The following is a 22,772-nucleotide window of genomic DNA, read 5'->3' as shown; positions in this document are numbered from 1 at the left end:
AGAATGATTGTCTCTCCACTAGAATGAGAAGTTATAGAGGTCAGCTGTATTCCATGCAGGATTTTAAAGTGCTGGATTGAGGGCGTGAAATACATGAAAAATGTTTGTATGCATCTGCAATAGGGATATTAGTGCATAATTATGAAAAGATCCCAAAAACCTTAATCCTCAAAAGATATTGAGATGATTACTACCAATAATAAGACACTGGCTTGGATTTCCCCCACGTGAAACACCTTACCTTGCTGAACTAACTTGATTTTATAATAGTGATTGCATTCTATAGTAGTTGTAGCAGCTAGAAGTTAGAGAAGGAAAAATTTGGACTTTGATCATTAGAAGAGGCAGATTATGAGAAGTTTGTTTTCATATCAGAAGTTGAAAGTGCATCTTTTTCTAGATGTAAGTCAAGGATGTGCTTTTGAATTCTTTGGTTGCTTCTTTTTTTTCCCTTGGGAGACAGCCACACTGTTTTCTTAAGTGCTCCAGCATGTTCATTTCATTTTCTGTCCAGTTTATTGTGTGGTCAAAGAGTAAGTTCTCTTATTGACTCTGTACTTACAAATTTACAAAGGTCTGACTGGACTAAGCAACCATAGTTCTTAAGCGGAGTTTCTACTTGAGGCAATGCTGGTAAGGTAGAGAAATTTTTTTTGAAAGATTCTAATCTAGTACAGTTCTTTGTGGCTATATTTCTGAATGAATGTTAATAAATAATTGAATAAGCTTTTTGTGCTTCTGCTATAAAAACTGAATGCTCAGTTTTGAACGTGAGTTGTATAACTGTAGAGTAATACAATATGCCTTCCTGTTAGTCATACTTGGTTTATTTAAACTAAGCGATCAAAACATGCAATATAGCTTTTGAAATCAAAGATTCTTAAATTGTAATGTGGTGTCTAATTAAAACTGAATCACAGCTATAGTTTTCCTTAATGGAAAAGCTTTGAAAACTGTAGTGCTTATTTTGGAGCTTTCTTATGTACATAGGTGTCTTTCTCTAGAACTCCTTGTCACTGTTGAGAAACATGATTAAAATATAAAAGGCAAGAAAAAAGATCCCAAAGAAGAAAACTTTCAATATTGCTATGTTTTTTCACTCTAGAATTTCTTGTGGTCTTCAAATAACGAAATAAAGTTAGGATGCTTGGATAGTGCAGACACTAGTGAGTCCAGTCTGTGATGCTGATGTCACACAAAAATTGTCAGTGTAGGTACTGAAAATGATTTTTGTTTTAAAAAGTAATAGTAGGGGAAAAAAAAAAAAAAGATATAGGTAGCATGCCACATATGCTGTGGCTAGTTTAAAAGGCGAATTCCTTATTAATAACTTAATACTCAGCTGTGTTAAATGCAATTGGCAAGAAAAAAATTGCCTACTTTTGGAAAGTAAGCAGGTGCCAAGTACTGTCCCTACTGTACATGGTAGCAGTTCACGACAGCACGGTCGTACTCTGTTTTATAAGTGATGAGGGAGGAGCAGGGACTAGACAGCAGTGAACTTACTCATTTAATCTCTTTGTTCTTCCTCACTTCTCTGTGCTCCAAAAAACCTGAGACAAATGCTTAAACCCCAAGCCACGGGACTTTAAATAGTACAATTTCACTTTTAAAGTGCTTCAAAGCAGCCATCGTGTCCAGTGGCTCGTTCTGAGTATTGCTTTGGTAGAAAGCTGAAGATTGCTGACTGAGATCATGTTCCTGCTTTTAACTTAACTGCCCACTGAGATTATGAATTATGAAGCCCTTTTAGAGGCTGGTGACTAAACCTTTGTTAAGTATGAGAACTCTCTTAATGTATAACTCTTCTTCTGTATGCCAGTTTAGGCTTGTGTTATCTCCCCCCACCGAGTAGTTGTGCCCAGACACACCATCAGCAGGAGGCAGCCCTTGTTGGACAGTGTTCGCATGGTGCTTCAGCTGGAGTACAAAATTCTAGAGTGTTGGAACTTTTGGTGTAGTCACCAAAGCACCTGTCCAGGAGCCAGAGAACCATTTTCCTCTATGTGAGGTGGTTCAAATCCAGGTCTCATTTCCAGGACAGTATCAGACAGCTCTGTGCGGTCCCTTGCAGGAGGTCCTGACCCTCTCAAAATCTGTGCCTTTCAATATTTGCGATGCTTCAGTGTGACTGAAAGAATGCATAGAGGGCAGTGTATTTCTAGAGCTTTTATGTTAGTCTTCTTCCTTAGAACAAACAGCCCCCAAGTTCTGGTCTTACCCTGGGTTCAAAACAAAACTGAAATACAGTCACCTATCACTTCTAACGATTGCAGTGTATGTGCTAAGTAGTACCGTAAGTCATGTTCTGCGAAGGACATCATTATGGCCCTGTGAATCCTGTACGTGTGGTAACATACTTATAATAAAAGTGTAAAAAATGTTTTTGTGCAGAAGATCTGCAAGTTAGGCTAAGAGACTTGATGAAAGAGAGTTTAATGAATGAGTGCGTTAAAAATGTGGTTGTTGTATGAGTTGTCTCTTTCAGTTGAATTTAACAATAGAAGAGTCACACGAAGCATTCACTGTTGAGTCCAGTCTGGCTGGTATGTGTTTAGGCAAATGCTGACTGCCTAATGTGTCAAGCTTCTCCAATGGCTTGAGGTAAAGGAATGTCCTACATACATTAGTTGAGCCCAGATCTGGCTGTTCTAAGTGGGACATTTATTAAGGCTGTATGGAAGAATATGAAGAAGTTCTAAAGAAGTATGTCTGTAAAGCTGTATGCCAAATAAGTAAGGGTTTTTAGCTCACAACTAGTAGTGAAGCAGTGAGGTCCTAGATTAATTTGTTCCTCAGGTGCAAATGTCCTTTCCTAGTCCTAAAGCTACATAGGAGTTGAGTTCCATAGTGTAGAGTTAGGGAACTGTGCTGTGTTTTCCCAAACCCCAGGTAGTTCTATAAACCCTAGTTATTGTTTCTTTTTTTGTAATAATGATGATGATAACCACTAAATGTTTTTAGGAGACTGAAAATTGTTGATTAGATATCTTTTTTTAATCACAAATATTCTAAAACTACAGGCTTTGTGAAAGAGATCCATATCAGCTTTACCAACGGTTGGAACAGCAAGCTAGAGAATATGTACTTGAAATGAAGGTCCGTCTGCTCAGACACTTGTCACTGGGATCTAAAGTTGCATCAACATTAGCAATACAAGGGCCACCGCAGGCACATCAGTTCATCTCACTCCTACTTGAAGAGTACAGTGCTCTCTGTCAGGCAGCATGCACAATCAGCGCCTTCCTAGTTACTCTGGTAAGACTGAGAAAACAACTTGCTAGGAGTGATGCTAGCTGAGCTGTTTCTGGGTTAAGAAGTCATCTGTGATTTGTGAAATGTAAGGTCTGTGTGCACATGGATGGAAGTGAAGGGCATTCTGAAAATGCAAATTCCATTTTTCACAAATGGAGGTCAGACATGTCCTAAAATGAATGCAATGAAAATTGTGTGAAGGAAAAGGTGGCATGTTGTACTTGTTCTGAAATCTGCAAAATTTTAGATAACTCCATTGAAGAGTGATTATAGCATTTGTCTGTTGATTTTTCACTCTTCTCTTGAGAGTCTCATTTAAAGGATGCAGACTTTTACGTGTAACACTAAATCAAATTGTTTTAATGTTTTTGTGTTATTTTCCTTAAAAGCAAGAATTGCTACTTGGAAAGATGACCTTTTCTCAGGAATTAATATTCTGTCTAATTGTTTTTGTCAGGTGACTGTGCTGAATTGTACTGACAGGTAGAAAATGAGCAGTAGCCTGTTCTTGTTTAACTGTCCATCATGTGCAGTTAAATACAATAAACAATTAATACAGTAAACAAATGGTACTGTTGATTAATAACCTTGATCCTTAAACCTTTTCCTATACATCCATTTCCAATAGCTGTGTCCCAGTACTTCCTTTTTCTTTTAAGTGGTGAAATTTTGTGTTGCCAATTAGCTAAAAGTGATTGCCTAGGGATGTCAAGAAAGGAAGAGGGCAGTAAGTAAGAGATTACAGATAACAACGATGAGATGGAGGGGAACCTGTGTGTCACTTCTGAGGAGGGGACTGTTGTGAAATGGAAGTGACCAAAGCAGGAAGATGTTTCTGTGTAGAAACACAGGCATATTTGTTACTTTTTCCTGTTGTCAGTGGTCTCTATTTTTTGTTCGCTGTATTCTCTTTCCCAACTTTATCACTTGGATGGAGATGTGTGGTCACTGCCATTTCCCATTAATTGGCACCTTTTAAGTCATCAAATCTAGGTGCTGTAGAAAAAGTAACTCTTCAAGCTGAGTGGCAGGGGACCTTACGAATTTTCAGCTGCAAAGCAAATGGATTACAGTACAAAGGTTTGCTTTATCACATTAGATTCACCAGTAATGAATTCAGTAGTGCCAGAATTATATAGCTGATCAGAAAATAGTCTTCTCATATTTCTCCTCTGGTGCTTATTATCAGTCAGTGTTCAAGAAAACTTTGCAGCTATAGGAAAGTGAGATGAAGACTTTGAGACAGAAGATGCCTGCCTTCTCCAATGTTTCCCTTTTTTTTTTTTGACAAACTTCAAAGTAAAGCAAAAGGCTTCTTGTCTTACAAATATTTTTAAAAAAAGCATTTTATAGTAGTTGTGAATATTTTGAAGTTAGAGTATTCAAACTGATATGAAGGACCTCAAACTTCTCAATTCTATTTTTAAATCATGATATTTTAGTATTGAGATCTTATATAAATACATATTAATTTTTTAAACCACCATGCTAAATAAACAAAACTTTGAAATTCTGAAGGACTCTTTTATTTCTGTCTACTCAAGGCTGTAGTGCTTAGGCCTTGCTTGCTGATCTGATAGAACAGTTGCATTTAACTTTGCTGTGTGAGAGAGTCCTGCTTTAGAAAAAACTGTTTACTGCTATCTGTGTATGGGAGAACTTAACTTGAAAGAAAAATTGTTCCTGTCTTTAATGATATCATAATAATAGATTTACTTTTTAGGTCTTGAAATTCAAGGCATTTGTATATTAAGTAACCTTAAATAGAAAAACACTCTGCTTATAAAAAGTGATCAGTTGGTCTCTTGGCTATTTAGAAAACATGCATTTTTGAAGCAATTGCACTTCGAAAGAACTCTCTACTTCGCTTATGTTAATTTTAAATAAAAACTAGAGCTTGTCACCGTATGTCTGTTACTAGATAGGTGAAAAGAACTGAGAAGCAATAACTGATTCATGAAATAAATGCATGCAGAAAAGAGTGGAAGCTTTCAACTGCACAGTCTGTTTTTGTTGTTTTTTTTCCCAATCCATAACAATTTAGAAAAGGTATGAAGCTACGTCTATTTAAATCACTGATCATTAAACAACTGTTCCATATTTTGAATATTAAAATGAAGTAATATCTCAACGGGATAATGCAGCCTGTTGGTTGATGGGTTTAATAGAATATATATATTTTCTGACATGAGAAAAGCATTTCTTTACTTTGTGTTTTATGATCTGAGCTTATTTGTGGTTGTTATTCATTTTAGGAAAATGAACATTTGAAGAAATTTCAGGTGACATGGGAATTGCACAACAAGCATCTGTTTGAAAATCTGGTATTTTCTGAGCCACTCCTGCAGAATAGCTTGCCAACATTAGTGTCACAGCTAAGGTAAAGATTTAAACTTCATTTTTGTAATTTAAAGGAGAAAGCAAAATCTATATTTGCAACCACCACTTTAAAAAAGTAAATAAATAAAAATAAAAAACACACACACAAAAAATCAGCCAGCAACAACAAAACAAACAAGTCTGCTACTTGTCCAGTTTGATATGTAAAAAGTCTTGTTGATCTGTTTTCAGTTGAGCAACCTGCTGTCATGACTTGCTTGTCAGAATTACTACTCTACTCTCCTTCACTTTTGGGTTACCTAATAAAATGACAGTGTCCTATTAAAATGCTGATTATTTGTAATGCCCTCACTTGTCAAAAGGCACTGGTACTGTTTCCTTTCCTCTACAAGTGAATAGATGGCTAGAAGAAAACACACACAAACAAAACAAAAAACCCACCCTTGCTTTGTGCTTGTAGATTGGATGGCATATTGCATTTCCTAGGACTTTAGAATGTATGCTTTGTTATCCAGATGGTTCTGTTTGTTTTGTGTACCTGAAAGTACTTGTTTTGTGCAGGAAAAGTATTATTGATGTAAAGAAATATTGTTATTCATCTTGAGTTTTGTTTAATCTTCGTAAAGTACAGCCATGCATTGCTCATGTTGACTTCTCAGACTTTTTCTGAAGAAGGTGTTACTACTCTTTCTATATTTGTCCCAAGTGTGTTGTTTTGGGTATTTGTTTCCGAGCTACGAGAACAATTTGATTTAGCATCTCAATTGCAAGAAATATTCCTTGTGGCAAATGAAGAAACTTCTAGGTTATGCTTTTGCTAGCAATTGTTCGAAAGGAAAGCAGGAAAACTTAATTGTCACTGGACTCAGTACTGGGTTGCTACCAAGGCTCCATTTTTCTCTTTCAGGCAGGTAATTCTGTCACTCTGTTAAACAACATGTTGTTCAGTTGCATGTTTCCCTTTGATCTCTTTGATCTGTGCTTGACTTTCCATTACTATTTTCAGTGATGCTGTCTTCAGCCATCTTGAATGTTTTTTGCCAAGGCTTCTCTGCACTTCTTGATCCATCAGTTTCTGGTTTATTGAGGCTGTTGATACTTTACTTATGGAGATGAGAATGGTCTTAAGTGAAACTTAGAGTCATTTCTTAACAGAAGTGTTGGAATGCTTGTGTTTACCTGTTTACCTTGTTCTCAAATGCTACTGGAATTCAAACCTAAGCTAGAGAAGTTGTTTCCTTACAGATCTTCACTGTAATAACAGCTATCATCAAGTTTTAAAAACAGAATCCTCTGGAATTCCTTTCTGGATATGTCTGTGTTCCCTGGGTAGTCTTAAGGGTGGTTCAGTTAAGAAACAATGGTTTTGCCAACATTGATTCTCTCAAGCCATTTTGAAAGGAGAGATTCAGCACATATTTCTCCTATTCCATGATTTCTATCCTGTTTCTTCTGTAAGCGTAGACTATTGCTGTTACTTTTCATATATCATATGTTTTTTACTCATGAGCTTTTTAGGCCTTAGTCTTTCCTAAAAAATGAAGTAATTTGCTTTCTATTAGGAATTTGGTATCTTATACAATAGAGGAATATCATAGCAGAGACCTCACGTGGGCAAGCATCAGAATCAGTCTAGCTTCCTGATTGTTTCTTCTTGAGTAGCAGATGAGTATTGGCTTTTTTTCACTGTTTGCTGCTGCTTTCAAACTTTTAAGAACCTTTCTTTGAAGGAATAATACCCAGCTTACAAACTGGGTTGCATTTGTGCAGTGGTGATCTGTAATGTGTACACTAAAAATTCCCAAGGAAGTGAGAGGTTCAGCCATTTCAAAGAGGGAAGATGTGAGTGGTTTGTCTCTAACAGATGCCATAGATTTTGTAGCTAAAATCCTTTTATACATGCTTATATTGATTTTTATTTTTATTTTTTTGAGAGCCCTGAGGTTCCTTAATCACCTTGCTGGTCTTATTTCTAGATGTTGCATCTATTAGCATTTCCAGAAACAGGGTCTTACTGTTTTGCTAGTTCACAAAAGAGGAGAAAACTTCTTGGTTGGGATGGATCCTTTCAGCTATCACAGAAATATACCTAAGCTCAGACATCAGTAGTTCTGGAAACTCTATTTGATATGATACAATTACAATAAATACTCACATGTTAATTGTTCCTGTAGCTGTTGTGAAGAGATTGCTCTGTCTGAAATGTTAAAAAATTTCAGACTCATTTGAATAAATCTCTTACTGAATCATTGCCTTAAGCACATAGTTCAATTTAACTGCAAAGCGCTGGAAAAGTCTTTGAAGAGTTTGCAGGAGTATCATGTAGTCTGCTTTTTCTACAAAAAGGCATTTTGGACTTCATGTATTTTCTCAACAGAAACCTATTCCTCTTATGAATTCTAAGAGTAAGGACCTGTTTTCTCTACTTATTGAAGTACAGGTAGTCTTATTCCTTGTCTAGGATGCAAAACGGACTTTTTTTTTTTAACCACAGTCCAGATTCCTGGTTAGGCAGACTCTTTCACTTCTTCCCACCCCACACAAAATAACAAATGGCAAAAAAGTTGTCTGGAAGGGGTATTCTTCTGGTTGTAATCCTAATTGACATGTAACCCTTCTCAATTTTGCCTTGATGTGGTTAGAAAGTCTTTCTTTTAAGCAATAGATAAAGTGCTGCCCGGGTTCTATGACAGAAGACATTGGCTTCCTTGTTTTATTCTTCTCAAGATGAGAAATAGTGTTGTTTTGGCATCTTAGCTTCATTTAGATTTTGAGCATTCACCCCTTTTTTTCATCCCTTAGCTAAATTACTACATCATTTGTACATCTCTGGCTTTTTCAAAAGACTTGGAATTATCACAATACACCAACTAAAATATTTATCGATTATGTTTGACATCTGTAAGATGTTCTCTTATAGGCAGTCTTGGGGGGGAGATGGGTTAACTAGATGATACAAGGTTAGCTGTGCCCAGACTGGTCATCTACTCAGTGTGGACTACCACAAGTTGCAGCATGTTCTGCTGCCTTTGGTTTCTTTAGGAGTTGCGTTGAGTTGTGCAATCTGCAGACCAGCAATAAGAACTGCCTATGTGCTTAGAAGCAATTAATCAATCAGAACTTTTAGATCAGACACTATAATTCAGAAGGGTTTATTTTCAGTATTTAAAGTAATCCTATCACCTATTCATTTACACATGCCTTGGGGATTCCAATACATTCAGTGACAGCGTGTAAATGTGTTGATCTGTACTCAAGAGTCACAGTACAAATTGAAAGTATTAACTCTGCTCCATTGTTAATGGAAATTTTTTAAAAAGAGTTTTACTTGTAATTTTAAATCCTACTTACGTTAGGTTTTGTGCGGAACTGATCTTTGTAAGAATAGTACTATTCAATAGCAGCTCTGAGAACAAATTTGACTCCTGTGAAGCAAGGATCAGAATTTTGCATAATATTATCATATAAAAAAACACAGGCTTTAGGAAAAGGAGTGAATTGTGATCTAGGATTAGGAATTGTCAGTGCTTGCACTGATACGGAGGAAAAATCATGAAACATTGATTCTTAAAATCGCCATATGCTTTTGAAGTGGATTTTGCACCCTATCATAGGAAGATTTCCTGAGTTCCTAGTGTACAGAATTGTTCACATAGCCTTCTAAAGTGGTTGTGTTGCAGGTTCTAGGCAAAAACAACAATATGAAAATTGAGTTCGTTGGTGAAATGATATTAAGGGCCATAATTTAATGATTGCTGAGTTGTCTGTTCAGCTTGTTTATACTTAATTGCCACCTTAAATTTAAGGGCTCATAGGAAGGGTGATAGGTTCTTGTTTTGAATTAGCATCCTGTTGTGGTTGAAATCTGTGACAGATCTTCCAGAAATGCTGGATCTTGGCTTTAATGTCAACTGTTAAGATGTTTGGGGTTTGGTTTTGGCAGTGGCTTGTCAAACCCTTTGACCAATGTACAACCTCTGTGCCTAGTTAAGTGTCAACTGGTTTCTCCTTAATTACCCAGTAAAAGTAATGTTGAGAAGCTTTAGTCTGTACCAATTCATAGGTCATTACAGTTCAGTGTGCTTTAAGCTTATACCTAAAATAATTTTGACTTCTCCTTGTTTTTGTAGTCAAGATTTAGGGAGCTTGCTTATTTACTTGTCATTGTGATGATGTGCTTTACAGCAAATACCATAAATAAATAAATCCATTATGAAAGCCAAGTATTGGAAAGGAAATGAAGTCTTTTTCCTGTTTCTGGGACCCCTTTTGGGGACAGCCATCAATGAGTGGCATAAGTGCATTTTGAAGTTGATGTTGCATCTCAAGTAGATGACTAGTAGATTACTGCATACAACCAAATTATTTCTTTTGCATCATTCCACAGTGTTCTCCCCAACTGGACTTCCTGTTTGTCTAGTGATGTTTTTAGCATTGATCATGAGAGTTCAGATTAATGAGCTCCTGGCTTTATTTTTACAGTAACTATTCAGTAAATAGTCAACAGGTATATTTAGCCTGTAGGATTTGAAAGGATAAATATATCAAGAATCAAATTTTAAATAAGTATTGCTCAGAAAGGTTGACATCTGGTTACCCATGGGAAAGAGGCTTCAGAAAGGTTGCACTTCCCACATTCTTTCTATTATTGCTTATACAACACTGGAACAATTGTTGGGTATTTTTTGAAAAACGACTAAAAATATTCATTTTGAGATGCAAGCAGCTACGTGGGCCTAGGTGTGTCAAAAATTGCACTTAAACACTTTACAGGCTGGTAGAACTATGTGTGATTGTTTTTGTTGGTTTATTATTTTTTTTTCCAGTCAAATATCTCGTGTAACAAGTGCTGCTTGATCTTGTAGGCTTGGAACAGCGCACGATTCCTGTAGTGAAGATATGTATAGTACCTTGCTACAAAGGTATCATCAGCTGGAACAGGAAATGGGGCAAGTTGCTGAAGCATGGCTTGAATGCCAGAAAAGAATAGATGATTACGTTGATGAACAGGTAAGAACTGTGTAAACAGTTTCATGACTAATTATGTTGGGAGTGGCCCTTGGAAGGCTGTGCCTCTGGTGATGAGTTTCTTTGGTATTGGTTTCCAGAGCTTTGAAGCTGCAAAATGTAACCTTTTTAGTGAAGTCAGTCTTTCAAAATAGAGAAGAACTCTAATATGCCAAAATGGAACAGTAATTTTACAGAAATACCATCAAGTTATTGAAGCAAGTTGTTATGCTGTGGCTTGGAGATAGTCTTTGAATATTTTTGAGTGGCTTTCGTCTATAAAACACTTATAGTGCATGAATATGAAACTTTCTTCCCCAGTTGTTACTAGGGGGAGAAAAATCCCTGAACACTAGGCTTCAAAAATAATTCCATTGAATGAAATTAATAAGAAGAGGTGGCTTTAAAATAATTTATATTTATACATGTTTTGTAGTGTAACAGTGACCTTTGTACAGCTTTCAAAAGCAGAACTTGTAAGTCTCACTACATAAGTATTTGAGACATCTGTGGTTGCCAGCTTTTTAATTGTGAGTTTTCACAGCTTATTCTGTGTCTATGCTGTGTTACAGAACATGGTGTAAGTATACTGATTTGTATATTATCAAGAGCTTGCTTTTAGGAAAGTTTGCTGTTTATTTGGGAAGTGTTTACGTTTTCCTAAAGTTTCTTGATTTTTGTCCCTAGTTCAAACAACTTGAGTAACTGAAGGTAGAGTTTTATAGATCTATTTGTATTTTAAAGTTTTATGAGCATTACACGTACGGAGATGTAATTTAAGTTTTATTAATGCTATGCTATTCTTATGGTAAGATATTTTCAAGTGTTAGGGTAACACTGTAATGTCCTTCAGAAGCTCTTCTGTGTGATGAAGATTTAAGTAAATTTCTACCAGTAATTTTAGAGCCTTCAAGATGGAGATGGTGCATAACTAACTTTATTTTTGGAGATTGTTCTATATTTAGGGTCTGTACCACTGAGCTATCAGTTACCAAGTTTTCTCTTGGTCAGGCTGCTTTTGTACACTTAAATAATAGATGGCAGCTCAGTGAAATTTCTTATCTTGTGTTACTACAATTCATTTTCCCTATGATATCAGGGTGCTCTGGCTGTCATTGCTGCCACAGTAAGAAAGGGATCCCAATTCAGTTCTCATCATGTTGGAACTTAAATATGAATACATCCTATAAAAATTGATAATTTGCACATAGACAATTCTTGCTGTCTCTCATTAAAACCCATGTTGATGTCATCTGTGCATGGTTATTATACTTTCTTAATCAAAAATGTGCAATTCAGTATGACCATCTTACCTGAATTTGCGGTGATATTTTTGTGAAGTAGAAATCAGAAAGCCCAGCTACTATGGAAACTGTTGATCTTAACTGTGAATGCATGTTCATTTCTTGCTTTTTGGCTCTACAAAACAGTTAAATTCTATTGCTGGTGTATCAAAGGTAGAACACGCAGATCAGCACAGATAAATGATCCTTCTTTGTCTTTGGAAATATACCTCAATGTTTAGACAAGGAATCAATGGAGATAATACAGATCTCTCCTATGGTGTTTTGATGCTTGTTCTATACGAATAATGCAGTTTTTTAAAAGACTTTAAGACAGCTGTATCACACACGGACTTGTAGTACTAATACACTCTTCTTTCATGGGTGTACACTGTAATAAAATTCAAGCAAATCATTTGTTTGTATCAACACCTTTATTTGTGACTTGCTCAGGTCTGAGGAAGATGTTCAAAGTATCTGAAATACAGGAGTTTAAATACACGTAGTCTGTACCTCCAGGTCCTAGTATTTTCCTTACCAAATTTAGATTGTATTTAACTTGAGAAGTCTGAAATATATTTGGATCATTACCATAAGTAATGGCTAGATAATCATATGTACTTTGTGGGCATTTCCATTTTTAATACTGCTGGCTCCCACAGAACAAAGGAATACAGAGCTGCCTTTGCACAGCACCTTGAGAGCGCAGAGTTTCTTGCTCAGTTCTCTGTGTTGAGGTTGTGAGAGTCCTGGTGAGCAGAGTAGAAAATAATTTTTATATTTTACAGGTATATTTGTTGGTGTTATTTTGTTATCTTTTTACTACCTACGTAAATAAAAAAATCTCTTTTTGTTTTTGGACACAGAGTTTGTGATAAGAAGAATTGATTTTTATTTCTAGTGAAACAGGGTAGGAAAGTAGATCAGTTTGACAGATGGAATTTAAGATGCTCAAAGGTACTGTCCAAATGTGATAGATTTTGAAGTATGACAGGATATTCGATGCTTCCAAATGCGTGCAAGCATCAGAGTTCCTTGTAGGAGATCTATTGTTATATGTCAGTTCTGACCAAACTTGGTTTTGTTTTACGATTAAATCTGTTTCAGAGGGAAAAAATACTTATTCACCTGCATGTCTCACTTAAGCTTGTCTGATTGATCTCAAATGCTTGTTAGCCTTTAAATAAACAGGGCAGAAGGAAGAAGCGTGGTAGTGGACATTTTTTTTTCCCATTGGGCAGCATTGCTGGCGTATTTGTTGCAGATGCGCAAGATTGAAATCTAAATTTTTCTTTTTGATACATCCGAATTTGTATCTCCCATGTCCCAAAAGATTTCTTGGGCATGAATCATATGGTTTGTGTTGAAGCTGCTTTTGTCTACTGAAATAACAAATATTCGTGGGTGGAAAAAAAAGATGGTACAAGTGATAGCCTGTTATTCATGGAATTAATAAGATACTTGCAGACAGGGCTGTAGGAAAGACTGCTAAGCTGGAAGTAGGAAAACATTAATTCCAGCTCCTTCTTCCATTAATACTTAAGAGTACTAAGAGTTAAACCATACTATTTTCCTTGTCAGTTTCTTGGCAAGCTTGATTGAGTAGGCAGCTCCCAGTTAATGCACTGGCAGTTTTAAACAAGTGTAGGTGCCTGTCTTTAATGGTAACATGTCTGGGCATCAAAAGCTATGAGTTCTGTTGGTTTTGAGTGGAGCTTTAAGGTGCTCAGATGGTGATAATGCAACCAAGATGAAATCTTTCTCTCTTCTGGTCTCAGGCTCTGCAGTAATTAGTAGTGTCTAAGAAATGGTACCAGTGCTTCAAGGGTATTTCATACATGCTGTTCTGATTAAAAAGGCACATACATGAACACAATTAACTCTTATTTTTTTTGGCTACTCCTGTAGCCTCACAGTACCAAGGGAAATCAAAATTCACAGTAGTAATTAGAATTGCATGCTGCTGATTGCATTACAAATTGATTGGGTGAAACTCTGCCACTTAACGCTGTTTCATATCCCCAGTTTCAGAACTTCAGTTTCCCCGGTAAAATAATGGTAGTAGCAATAACTCCAATTAATATTCTGTCATACAACTTTAGTTCAAGTATGAGTTTTGGGAGACATTTCTGAAGAAAAAAGACTGGAGTGGCGTAACCTACTGAACTCTGATTTTTTTTTCTTTAACAAATCTTTATAAAGGAGCTTGGTATATTCTATTGTTCTTTATTCTCTTTATTAACAAAATAAATGAAAAAAAAAAAAAAAGATAACCTAAATAGTTGCTTTTATTGACCAGCAAGCTAGTGCTCTTAAACAGATGCAACATACAATAAGAGAAACTTTTGTTCTTGTGTTTTGCTCTGTTAAAGTTCATGGAAATTTTTGGGTTTTGTCAGTGAGTTTGTTCACTAAATTAAAAAAGGTTGTTTCCATACAAAAAGTTATGGACTCTGCATTTACAGTGTAATTCGAGGCCTAGTAATTATAAAATATTTTTCCAGCTGTAAGTAAACCATAGGCATGAAATACACAGAGATAAAAGGAGTAGTGTTAATCGAAGTCACTACTTCATTTTATGTTTACTCTTCTAATTTTTTACACTCGGAGATTAGATGGTTAGTTCTACACGTGGTACATGGTTGGCACTGTGCCTGTGTTGAGGCCTTGCCAAAACTCTTGTCACTACATTTTAATGGATTTCAGTGGATTTGAGATGTGGAAGATTTAATGCCAAGCACGAGTTATGAAAAAATACTATGAAAATACTTAATTTTTGGAGAGGAAGAAGCAAATACATGCAAATCTTTAAGGAATAATAGTGGAAAAATCTGACTTGAAGTGTAAATGAATAAAAATTATTTAACTGTTCAAATAGCAGGGTTTAGGAAATAAGTATCGTATTGTCTGAGTGTGCAAGTGGTTTAAAAATGATACAGGTAAGTTACATTTCACAAAACTTTGATAAAACAACTGACTTAAGCGTATGATGTCTGAGGTTAAACCACTGAGTTTTCCTTAAATTCTGTTTTAGATGGCAATGAAAACAAAACAACGCATGCTAAAGGAAGACTGGGAATTTTTTAAACAGAGACGTTTTATTGAAGAGCAGGTAGGATTTTTTTAAACATTAAGTAATACTAATGCTCCATGTGTATTTACTATATTCAAGCATTTGCATTTTGGGTATTCTACTAGTTCTATATGATCTAATTGTATGACTATGCCAAGCTTTAAACTTGATCAGCTAAAATACAAAGCGAGATCCAAGAGGAGTACGTAAGCTTAGTTACTAAAAGATAAATGCATCATGGTCTTAGCACTGAATATGCAGTGTTAAAATTCTTGGTGCTATGGAAGGAGAATTCTCTGTGCCTCTGAGTGGAAATCCAAAACATTGAACATGGAGCTGCCTTGATGTATGTGATAGGGAGTATTGTGTTTGAGAATGTATCCAATTCTCCTGTGTATGCAGAGCTGCGGATTGAGAGAAACAGCAGCAGGGCAAGATGATTGCATCTATTCAGACTTTGGAGCTGGGAACCCTGGAGATGGCTCTTAAATTTGTTCTGGGGGTAAAGCTTGAGCAGAGCTACCTGCTTGATTTTAAGCTGTAGCCAGGGAAGGGCCAGCTGTTCTTCCCTGCATCTGCTGTTTAAGACACACTCTATTCTCTAGCCTGAAATTGTTCAAATATGTATTATACTTTCCATAAGAGTATAGAGTGACTAGGCTAGAGCTAAGATTGGATCTCTGCTCATGTACCACTGTATGGAAAGCAATGGTAGTAATGAATTAGAGTGTATGATTATACGTTTTAATAAACTTAAGCTTAAATTGCTCAAAACAGTCATCAATACTTTTGTCTATATGGAACATAAGCATTTGTTAGCTGTAACTTTAGAGCATTGGTTGAACAGGGCTCCTCAGAGAACTTGAGGAAGAATCCTCTTTTTACTTGATCCTAATTGGGCTTAAGTGAGCTGTAAGCAAATTGCTGCTTAGGTAAGGGTCAGGTGTGAAGCTTAGGCACATCCTTGCTTAATGTAAGGTTTGTAGGTATCTAATGAAATTAAGTGCTTTCAGGATTAGACTTCTACCAATTGGGGGTTATTTGGATTTTCTTTTTTTCATTAGTGTGGTGAAATCTTGTTTTGGGCAGCTACTTCTTTGCTTGAGTTTATCCAGTTGTGGCTGCACAATTAGTCCTAACTTTTTTTCTTTGCAAGATAAGGATGAGTTTGCATTCTTTCTTCATTTGTCATCTGTGTCCTCTGTGCATACCATGAAACAAGATGAGAACTGCTCAAATTCAGTATGTGTCAGCAGAAATACCATGCAGGATGCAGTTACAAATGACTAAAGGAGGTGGACATGACTACTTTACTTTTTCATAGAAGAAACACATTTTCTTTGAAGTTTGAGTGCCGAAAGTGTGTTGTTTGTAAATTGGGATCTTTTAACTTGTGATTAAAACATTGCTTCAATAAAACTTTCTTTTAAAATATCTTGCCCAAAGAACCCTTTTTTATTATGCCATTTGTTAATGTGCTGTGCTATTGAATTGTTAATGGCAAGACTTGCACTACTAAAACAATGCCTTTATAATTTATTTCAGCTTAATAACAAGAAAGCACTAGCTGGGGAGAACAACTTCACAGATACAATGAGGCACATGCTGTCATCACGTTTGAGCATGCCTGACTGTCCCAACTGTAATTACAGAAGAAGGTGAGCAGATGTTTTTAACTTGAAATCATAATAAATGATTAATTTCTCGTGTTAGAGGAAAAAAGAAAACATTATTGCAAGAAAGAGTCTGGTTACTTCAAATGAATGCTTGAAGGTCATAAAAGTCTGTAATCTTAATTCTTGAACAGATGTACTTGTGATGACTGCAGCCTTTCACACATTTTGACGTGTGGCATCATGGATTCTCCTATAACGGATGATATCCACATTAACCAGTTACCACTGCAAATTGATTCTGCTCCGGATTATCTATCTGAGATCCGCCCACCTAGTATGTCTTCAGCAAGTTCAGGATCGGGTTCCAGCTCACCTATAACAATTCAGCAACATCCAAGGCTGATCCTCGCAGACAATGGTTCTGCACCAACTTTGTAAGTTCTCAGTTTTAAAAATTTGGAATACTGAATTGAACTTCAGAAGGCAAGTTATACAGGCTGACCATCATTAGATAATTCTGTTTTAACATCAGAAAATTATAAGAAAATAAGTTAATCCTGATACTGAATTCAGAAGTCCCCAAGTCCACAAGTATCTATTGTGGAACAAAAAAAATTCTGATTTTTTTTCAATTTTCCAAAGATTTGGACTTAACAGCACTGCTAGACGTACGCATCATATGTACTTTTCTGCTTTGAGATTACAAGGATGCTTTAAAGCATCAGTTTAAAATAACACATTTTCTTAATTTGAACAAGGTAAATTTGAGTAATGGTTGCTTATGATTTTTTTTTTAGTTCCTAAAAAGCATTTATTAGGCTTGCTGAAGGTGTGTTAACTGGAGAATTGCATCAAGAGTTCTCCCTGTCAGAAGCATTTGCCACCCTTTTTTATTTTATTGAGATCACGGTGAGATTTGAGGCTTTAGTCTAGTGGCAGACTTCTGCCTCTACCATAATTCTGAAAGTATAAAACTGGTTGACTGACTTTTGTATGTAGTTTGGGTGGAACTTGCCATCAGTCCCTCATCAGGTGAAATTCCAGAAGAATGTTTTAAAGAAAGAGGAGAAAAAAAAGCCTTCAGTTCTGGTGGGAATGCTACTGAAGTACATGATGATTCTTCAAGGAATTGTCATTAGAACTGTGTTAATGTAGTGTGATGAATGATGGGAGCACAGATGAATGGATGCTTCTAATTGAGTTTGACTTCACTAAGTTTAGTTTCCTGTTGCATCCAATGTGATGTATGGTTTACACTTCCATAACAGGACTAGAGTTTCTGTATCAATTTGGGTCATGTTTGAAAACAGGTTATGTGACAATACAGTTTGCTACATAAGCATGTGTTTTGCTATTTCTGTGAACTTTCATGAGCTTTGATGCTGAAATTGAAACAAAGAATGCAGAACTCAGAAAATAAACAAGTTGTATCCAAATATATACTGTAAGTAGTCTCTTCTTTTTTTTTTTTTTTTTTTAAGGGTAAATATCAATGCTTCTTGAGGGAGAGGCATTTCTTGTATTGGACCTAACCCTACTTGTTTTGTTTCCTCGTTGCACATTTGAAACCTGACTTATGGTGCCATCACCTAAATTTTGGCGAAGTGTCTCATAGAATGTAAAAAGATACGGTGCTCAGTGTGAGAGCTGTTTTTTAAGAGCTTTGGATTGCTGTAAAAACATGAATTGAAGAATCTTTGCAACATTTCCCTAGAATGGGTACTAAAACATGCATGTTCTAGCTGTCTATAAACGTGGAGAGAAGACTTCTGTTAAGACTGAAAGCAGGTTAGCAGGAAAGCACTTAGGCGAGGGGTCATTCAGGAACTGATTGCAGTTGAGAAATTCAAGATTTACATTGATATGTTCAAAGTTGATTACTTACAATTACTTGTTTGACATACTGTGTATATATTATATTGTCACTTCACACCTTCTTTAAGCAAAATCATTGGCATTTTTCATCAAATTAAAGGTCATCTGTATCCTGTCATTATAAAGACAGTAGATTTCTTGGTCACAAGACATTGATGGAATAATATCCTACACAGAAATAGCAGAGAATCTTACTTTCAGTACCAATTAGCTGTTCTGGCATGAAGCCACTATATTTAGTAGGAGTGTACAGAGATTGCTTGATTTTTTTTATTTTTTTTATTTTTTTATTTGAAAAATAAGGTCAGTTAACTCAAAAGAGAAGAGTTGAATTCCTAATTGGGATTTTTATACAAGTGATGTTCTCAACTTTATTTTTGGTGACTGCTTTCACAATAACTGAGGTTACTGAGCACTGGGATTTATCTAAGCCTCTTTTCCTCTCAGTGGTAGTGATGATGAAGATGTCGCACCATTATCAGCAAAGTTTGCTGATATCTACCCATTGAATAATTACGATGATGCAGAAGTGGTAGCCAACATGAATGGAATTCACAGTGAGCTAAATGGCGGAGATGAAAACATGGCATTGAAAGATGAGGTACAACACTTAGATTGTCTTCTTTTTTCTGGCATTTGGATCTTACTGCTGAAGTAAAGCTTGTCCTTCGCTCCCAGGTTAATGGGTTAATGTTATACAGTCTCCTCAGGTGAGCAGTACTAGCAGCAGCTCCTCAGAAGCAGATGATGAAGAAGCGGACGGAGAAAGTAGTGGTGAGCCACCAGGGACTCAAAAGGAGGAAATGTCTCTAGGAAAAAGGGCATTAAGGAAAGATGAAGCAAAAATGGATAGTCCACCACCTTCTTACCCTAGTCAACAGGTATTGTAACCTATGAAGAAAAAGATACAACCTTTTCATAACATCAGAAATTTGACTGTTTGAGTGATAATACATTTATACCTTCAACATGAATTATATCTTTAACTTTGAATTTATTGAGTTATCAATAGGTAACTGTGATATCTAAAATACGTTTCAGTTGATTGTATATTGTCCTAGGTAATATTCTTCTTTTTTCACAACCTGAAACACATTAGTTATATTAAAGATGTTTTCAGTAGAAGTGATTGCTATCTTTGTGCTTATATGAATGAAAAAGATACTAAGAAATGTATCTTGGTGGTTTGAGCTTGGTCTTTGTTAAATGTTGTTATGTGAAACTGCTGTTGAGGGGATTACAATGAGAGCATGTTGTTAATGGGTGCTTTTTAATGTCACATCTGAGGACTAATTTGCCTTGCTGAAACGCTGTGTAGTAGCCTGTTGTATGGATAATGTGTGTGGGGTTTTTTTGTTGTGTTTTTTTTTTTTTGGTGTTTGCATGTTTTGTTTTGTTTTTTTGTTTTTGTTTTCTTGTTTTTGTTTAAGATTGTTGCACTCTCTTCTGTAAGTTCACTAAAACACACAGGAAACTTTACTCAGAGTATCTGCTCAGCAAGTAGTGGGGTCTGGTTTAACAACTGAACAAATAGTTCTGTGACCATCAAAATGATTCGTCTGATGGACTTGTCTTCGTGTTTCTTTCAATCTGAGTTATCCTACAGCTATAACATGGGTTTACCACTTTGAGAGGGGAAATATTACTCTAAAAACCGCTCTTATTGTTCAAAAGATTCTACAGCGATGGAAGTCTTTGAGGGGTTTGATCCTCCCCCTCTACTTTGCCCTGGTGAGGCCACATCTGAAGTGCTGTTCAGTTCTTGGCTCCCCAGTGCAAAAAAGACAGGGATCTCCTAGGAGTCCAGTAGAGGGCCACAAAGGTGATTTAAGGGCCTGGAGCATCTTCCATATGAGAAAAGACTGAGTAACCTGGGCTTGTTCAGCCTGGGGAAAAGAAGACTGAGGAAGGATCTGATAAATGTTTAAAAATATCTAGAAGGAAGTGGGGGACAAATGGATGAGGCCAGGCTCTTCTTGGTGGTGTGATAGGACAAGGAGCAATGACCTAAAACTTGAACATAGGAAATTTCATACAAATATGTGGGAGAACTTCTTTATGGCATGGTGACAGAGCACTGGATCAGATTGCCCAGAGAGGTTCTGGAGTCTCCTCCTACAAAGACTTTCAAGACCTGACTGGATACCTACCTGTGCGACCTATTGACCTGCTTTAGCAGGAGGGTTGGACTTCATGAACTCTTGAGATCTCTTCCAATCCCAGCAATTCTGTGATTAGTTAATAGTCAGGGGGAGCTGCTGTTAGGTGTCTCCTGTGGTTAGCATGTCTGTAAGTCCTTTTGGTGGAAGAATTTTCTAGTGTCTTATGAGTATTAAGCTACGATTTCTCTCAGCAAGCTTGTTGAGAAATCTTTTTTCTATGTATGACTTACTGATGCAGTAATTAAATGTGCTGAGACATCAAGCTAACTGGAAACAGGTGAACAGATTTCACATTTGTTGTAGAAAATCAAATTATGCTGAAATTATATAAGTCTGCTTCCATTTCACCCTACAGTTTAGCTTACTTCCCTAAGATGTTATTTAATCCTTTATTCTGTTTGCTTTGGGGGGAAAAAGAAAATATTCTGAAGATTTTTTTTTTTGCCTGATAATTTTTATCAAAGCTGAATATTTACTTTGTAATGCTGCATTCATGTGATTCATTTCACCAATATTTGAGATCATTTTGTATCACCTATTGGAATTTCTCATTTCCTGCCTTCATTAGGCAGAGTATCAGCACTCAAAAGAGGTGATCATTCCCCTTTATTCAGTGTTGGTGAGGCTACACCTGGAGTGTTGTATCTATTTCTGGGCCCCCAATGTAAATCATGCAGCAAATCTTCCTGGAAGGCACGTTAAGGCATGTAGGAGATGAAGAGATGATCTGAGACAGTCAGCACTGCTTCACCAAGGGCAGATCATGCCTGAGCATTCTGGTGGATTTGTGCACTAGCCTAGAGAAGAATTCATTGACAGCAGCCCTTTGGAGAAGGACCTGGGGATTCTGATGGATGAGAGGTTTGAAGGGAGGGTGCAAAGAGGATGGAGTCAGACTCTGCTTAGAAGTGACCAATACCAGATCAGGAGGCACTGGGCACAAATGAGAGTACAGAAGATTCCATCTGAACTCCGTAAAGTACTTTTCTGCTGTGAGTATGATGTAACATTGGCACAGGCTGTCCAGAGAGGCTGAGGGTTTTCCTCCTTGGACATTGCTGAAAGCTGCTTGGATGTGGGTCTGTGCATCCTGCTCAGGGTGGTCTTGCTGGGGCAGGGCTTGGCCCAGAAGTGTTCAGAGGTCTCTGCCAAGAGACCTCAATGATTCTGTGATTCTGTCATAAATTGATTTTGTCAATTTCTTCATTTCACTTCAAATTCCTTTTTCATACCAAGTACTCAAAGGTTGGTCAGAATCAGATTTTGAATCTTCTTGTTGCTTTTCTTCTTTGTTTTTCCTTTTTAATTTGTTATTAGATTATTACTAGTTGCTTTTGATAATACTTGTTTCAGGAGAAAGTTATATTTGCTCTTAATAGATATAATTCATTCATTTGTTTATTTGGTTTAAGACGTCTTCATATTTTGAAACATGCCTTGTGTCAGAGGCTGTAATACCTCTAAGTTAAGATGAAGTGTTATGCCTTTCTGAGAGGAAAGCATGCATGTTGCAGAGAAATGCTAGCTGTCAATTCTTTTCTAGAAAGCTAAGCTAAGAAGCTATTGTTGCTTCTTGGAAAAGATGTGTAAAACCTCTTTACTAGGAAGAAGTAACAGCTGGGAGGTGTTCCTGTATTCCTTCTGGCAAAAACTGTCTTCCAGTAAGATGTCAGATGACAATGGTAGTAAAAAGTACTAAGCTGAGAGAAGAAAATGGAGATAGCTCTTTCCTGAATGTCTTCCAGAGTACCTGAGCCCTTTAAAGACTATAGACTCTGAAGATGCCTGAAGATCAGTAAAAGATTCCACTAAGGCATGCATTTATTTGTAAGGTAGCTGCATAGTAATTGAATTTGGAAGGGACCTCTGCAGATGGTCTAGTCCTACCGTCCTACTCAAAGCAAACTCTTTAGGAGGAGGTTGCTCAGCTCTGTGTCCAGTTGGATTTTTGAATATCACCAAGGACTGGAGGCTTCAAAACTGCTATGGGTAACATGCTTCAATCTTCAGCCACCTTCACAGTAGAATAAGTACATAAACACTTGGAGTGAAATTTCCTGTATTTCAATCCATGCCTGTTTCTTCTCATCTTTTCATGGGATACCACTGAGAAGATCCTCTCTTATCTTTGCTTTCCTCCTCTCCCTGAGTCAGGTATTTA

General features: G+C 36.6%; 1 protein-coding gene across 1 annotated transcript in view; it reads left to right on the top strand.

The window, feature by feature from the left end:
- FAM193A (family with sequence similarity 193 member A) overlaps positions 1 to 22,772 on the top strand; it is a 42,440-nt gene that overhangs the window by 5,501 nt on the left and 14,167 nt on the right. Inside the window, 8 exon segments of the mRNA XM_010710460.3 lie at positions 3,024 to 3,258; positions 5,511 to 5,635; positions 10,461 to 10,605; positions 14,920 to 14,997; positions 16,504 to 16,616; positions 16,766 to 17,008; positions 18,897 to 19,050; positions 19,151 to 19,330. Of these exon segments, the coding sequence (XP_010708762.2) occupies positions 3,024 to 3,258; positions 5,511 to 5,635; positions 10,461 to 10,605; positions 14,920 to 14,997; positions 16,504 to 16,616; positions 16,766 to 17,008; positions 18,897 to 19,050; positions 19,151 to 19,330 (1,273 nt within the window).

Source organism: Meleagris gallopavo, chromosome 4 (assembly GCF_000146605.3).
Source record: "Meleagris gallopavo isolate NT-WF06-2002-E0010 breed Aviagen turkey brand Nicholas breeding stock chromosome 4, Turkey_5.1, whole genome shotgun sequence".
Classification (NCBI taxonomy): domain Eukaryota; kingdom Metazoa; phylum Chordata; class Aves; order Galliformes; family Phasianidae; genus Meleagris; species Meleagris gallopavo.
Note: the sequence above shows the minus strand (reverse complement) of the source record. Positions and strands in the feature narration are given on the sequence as shown.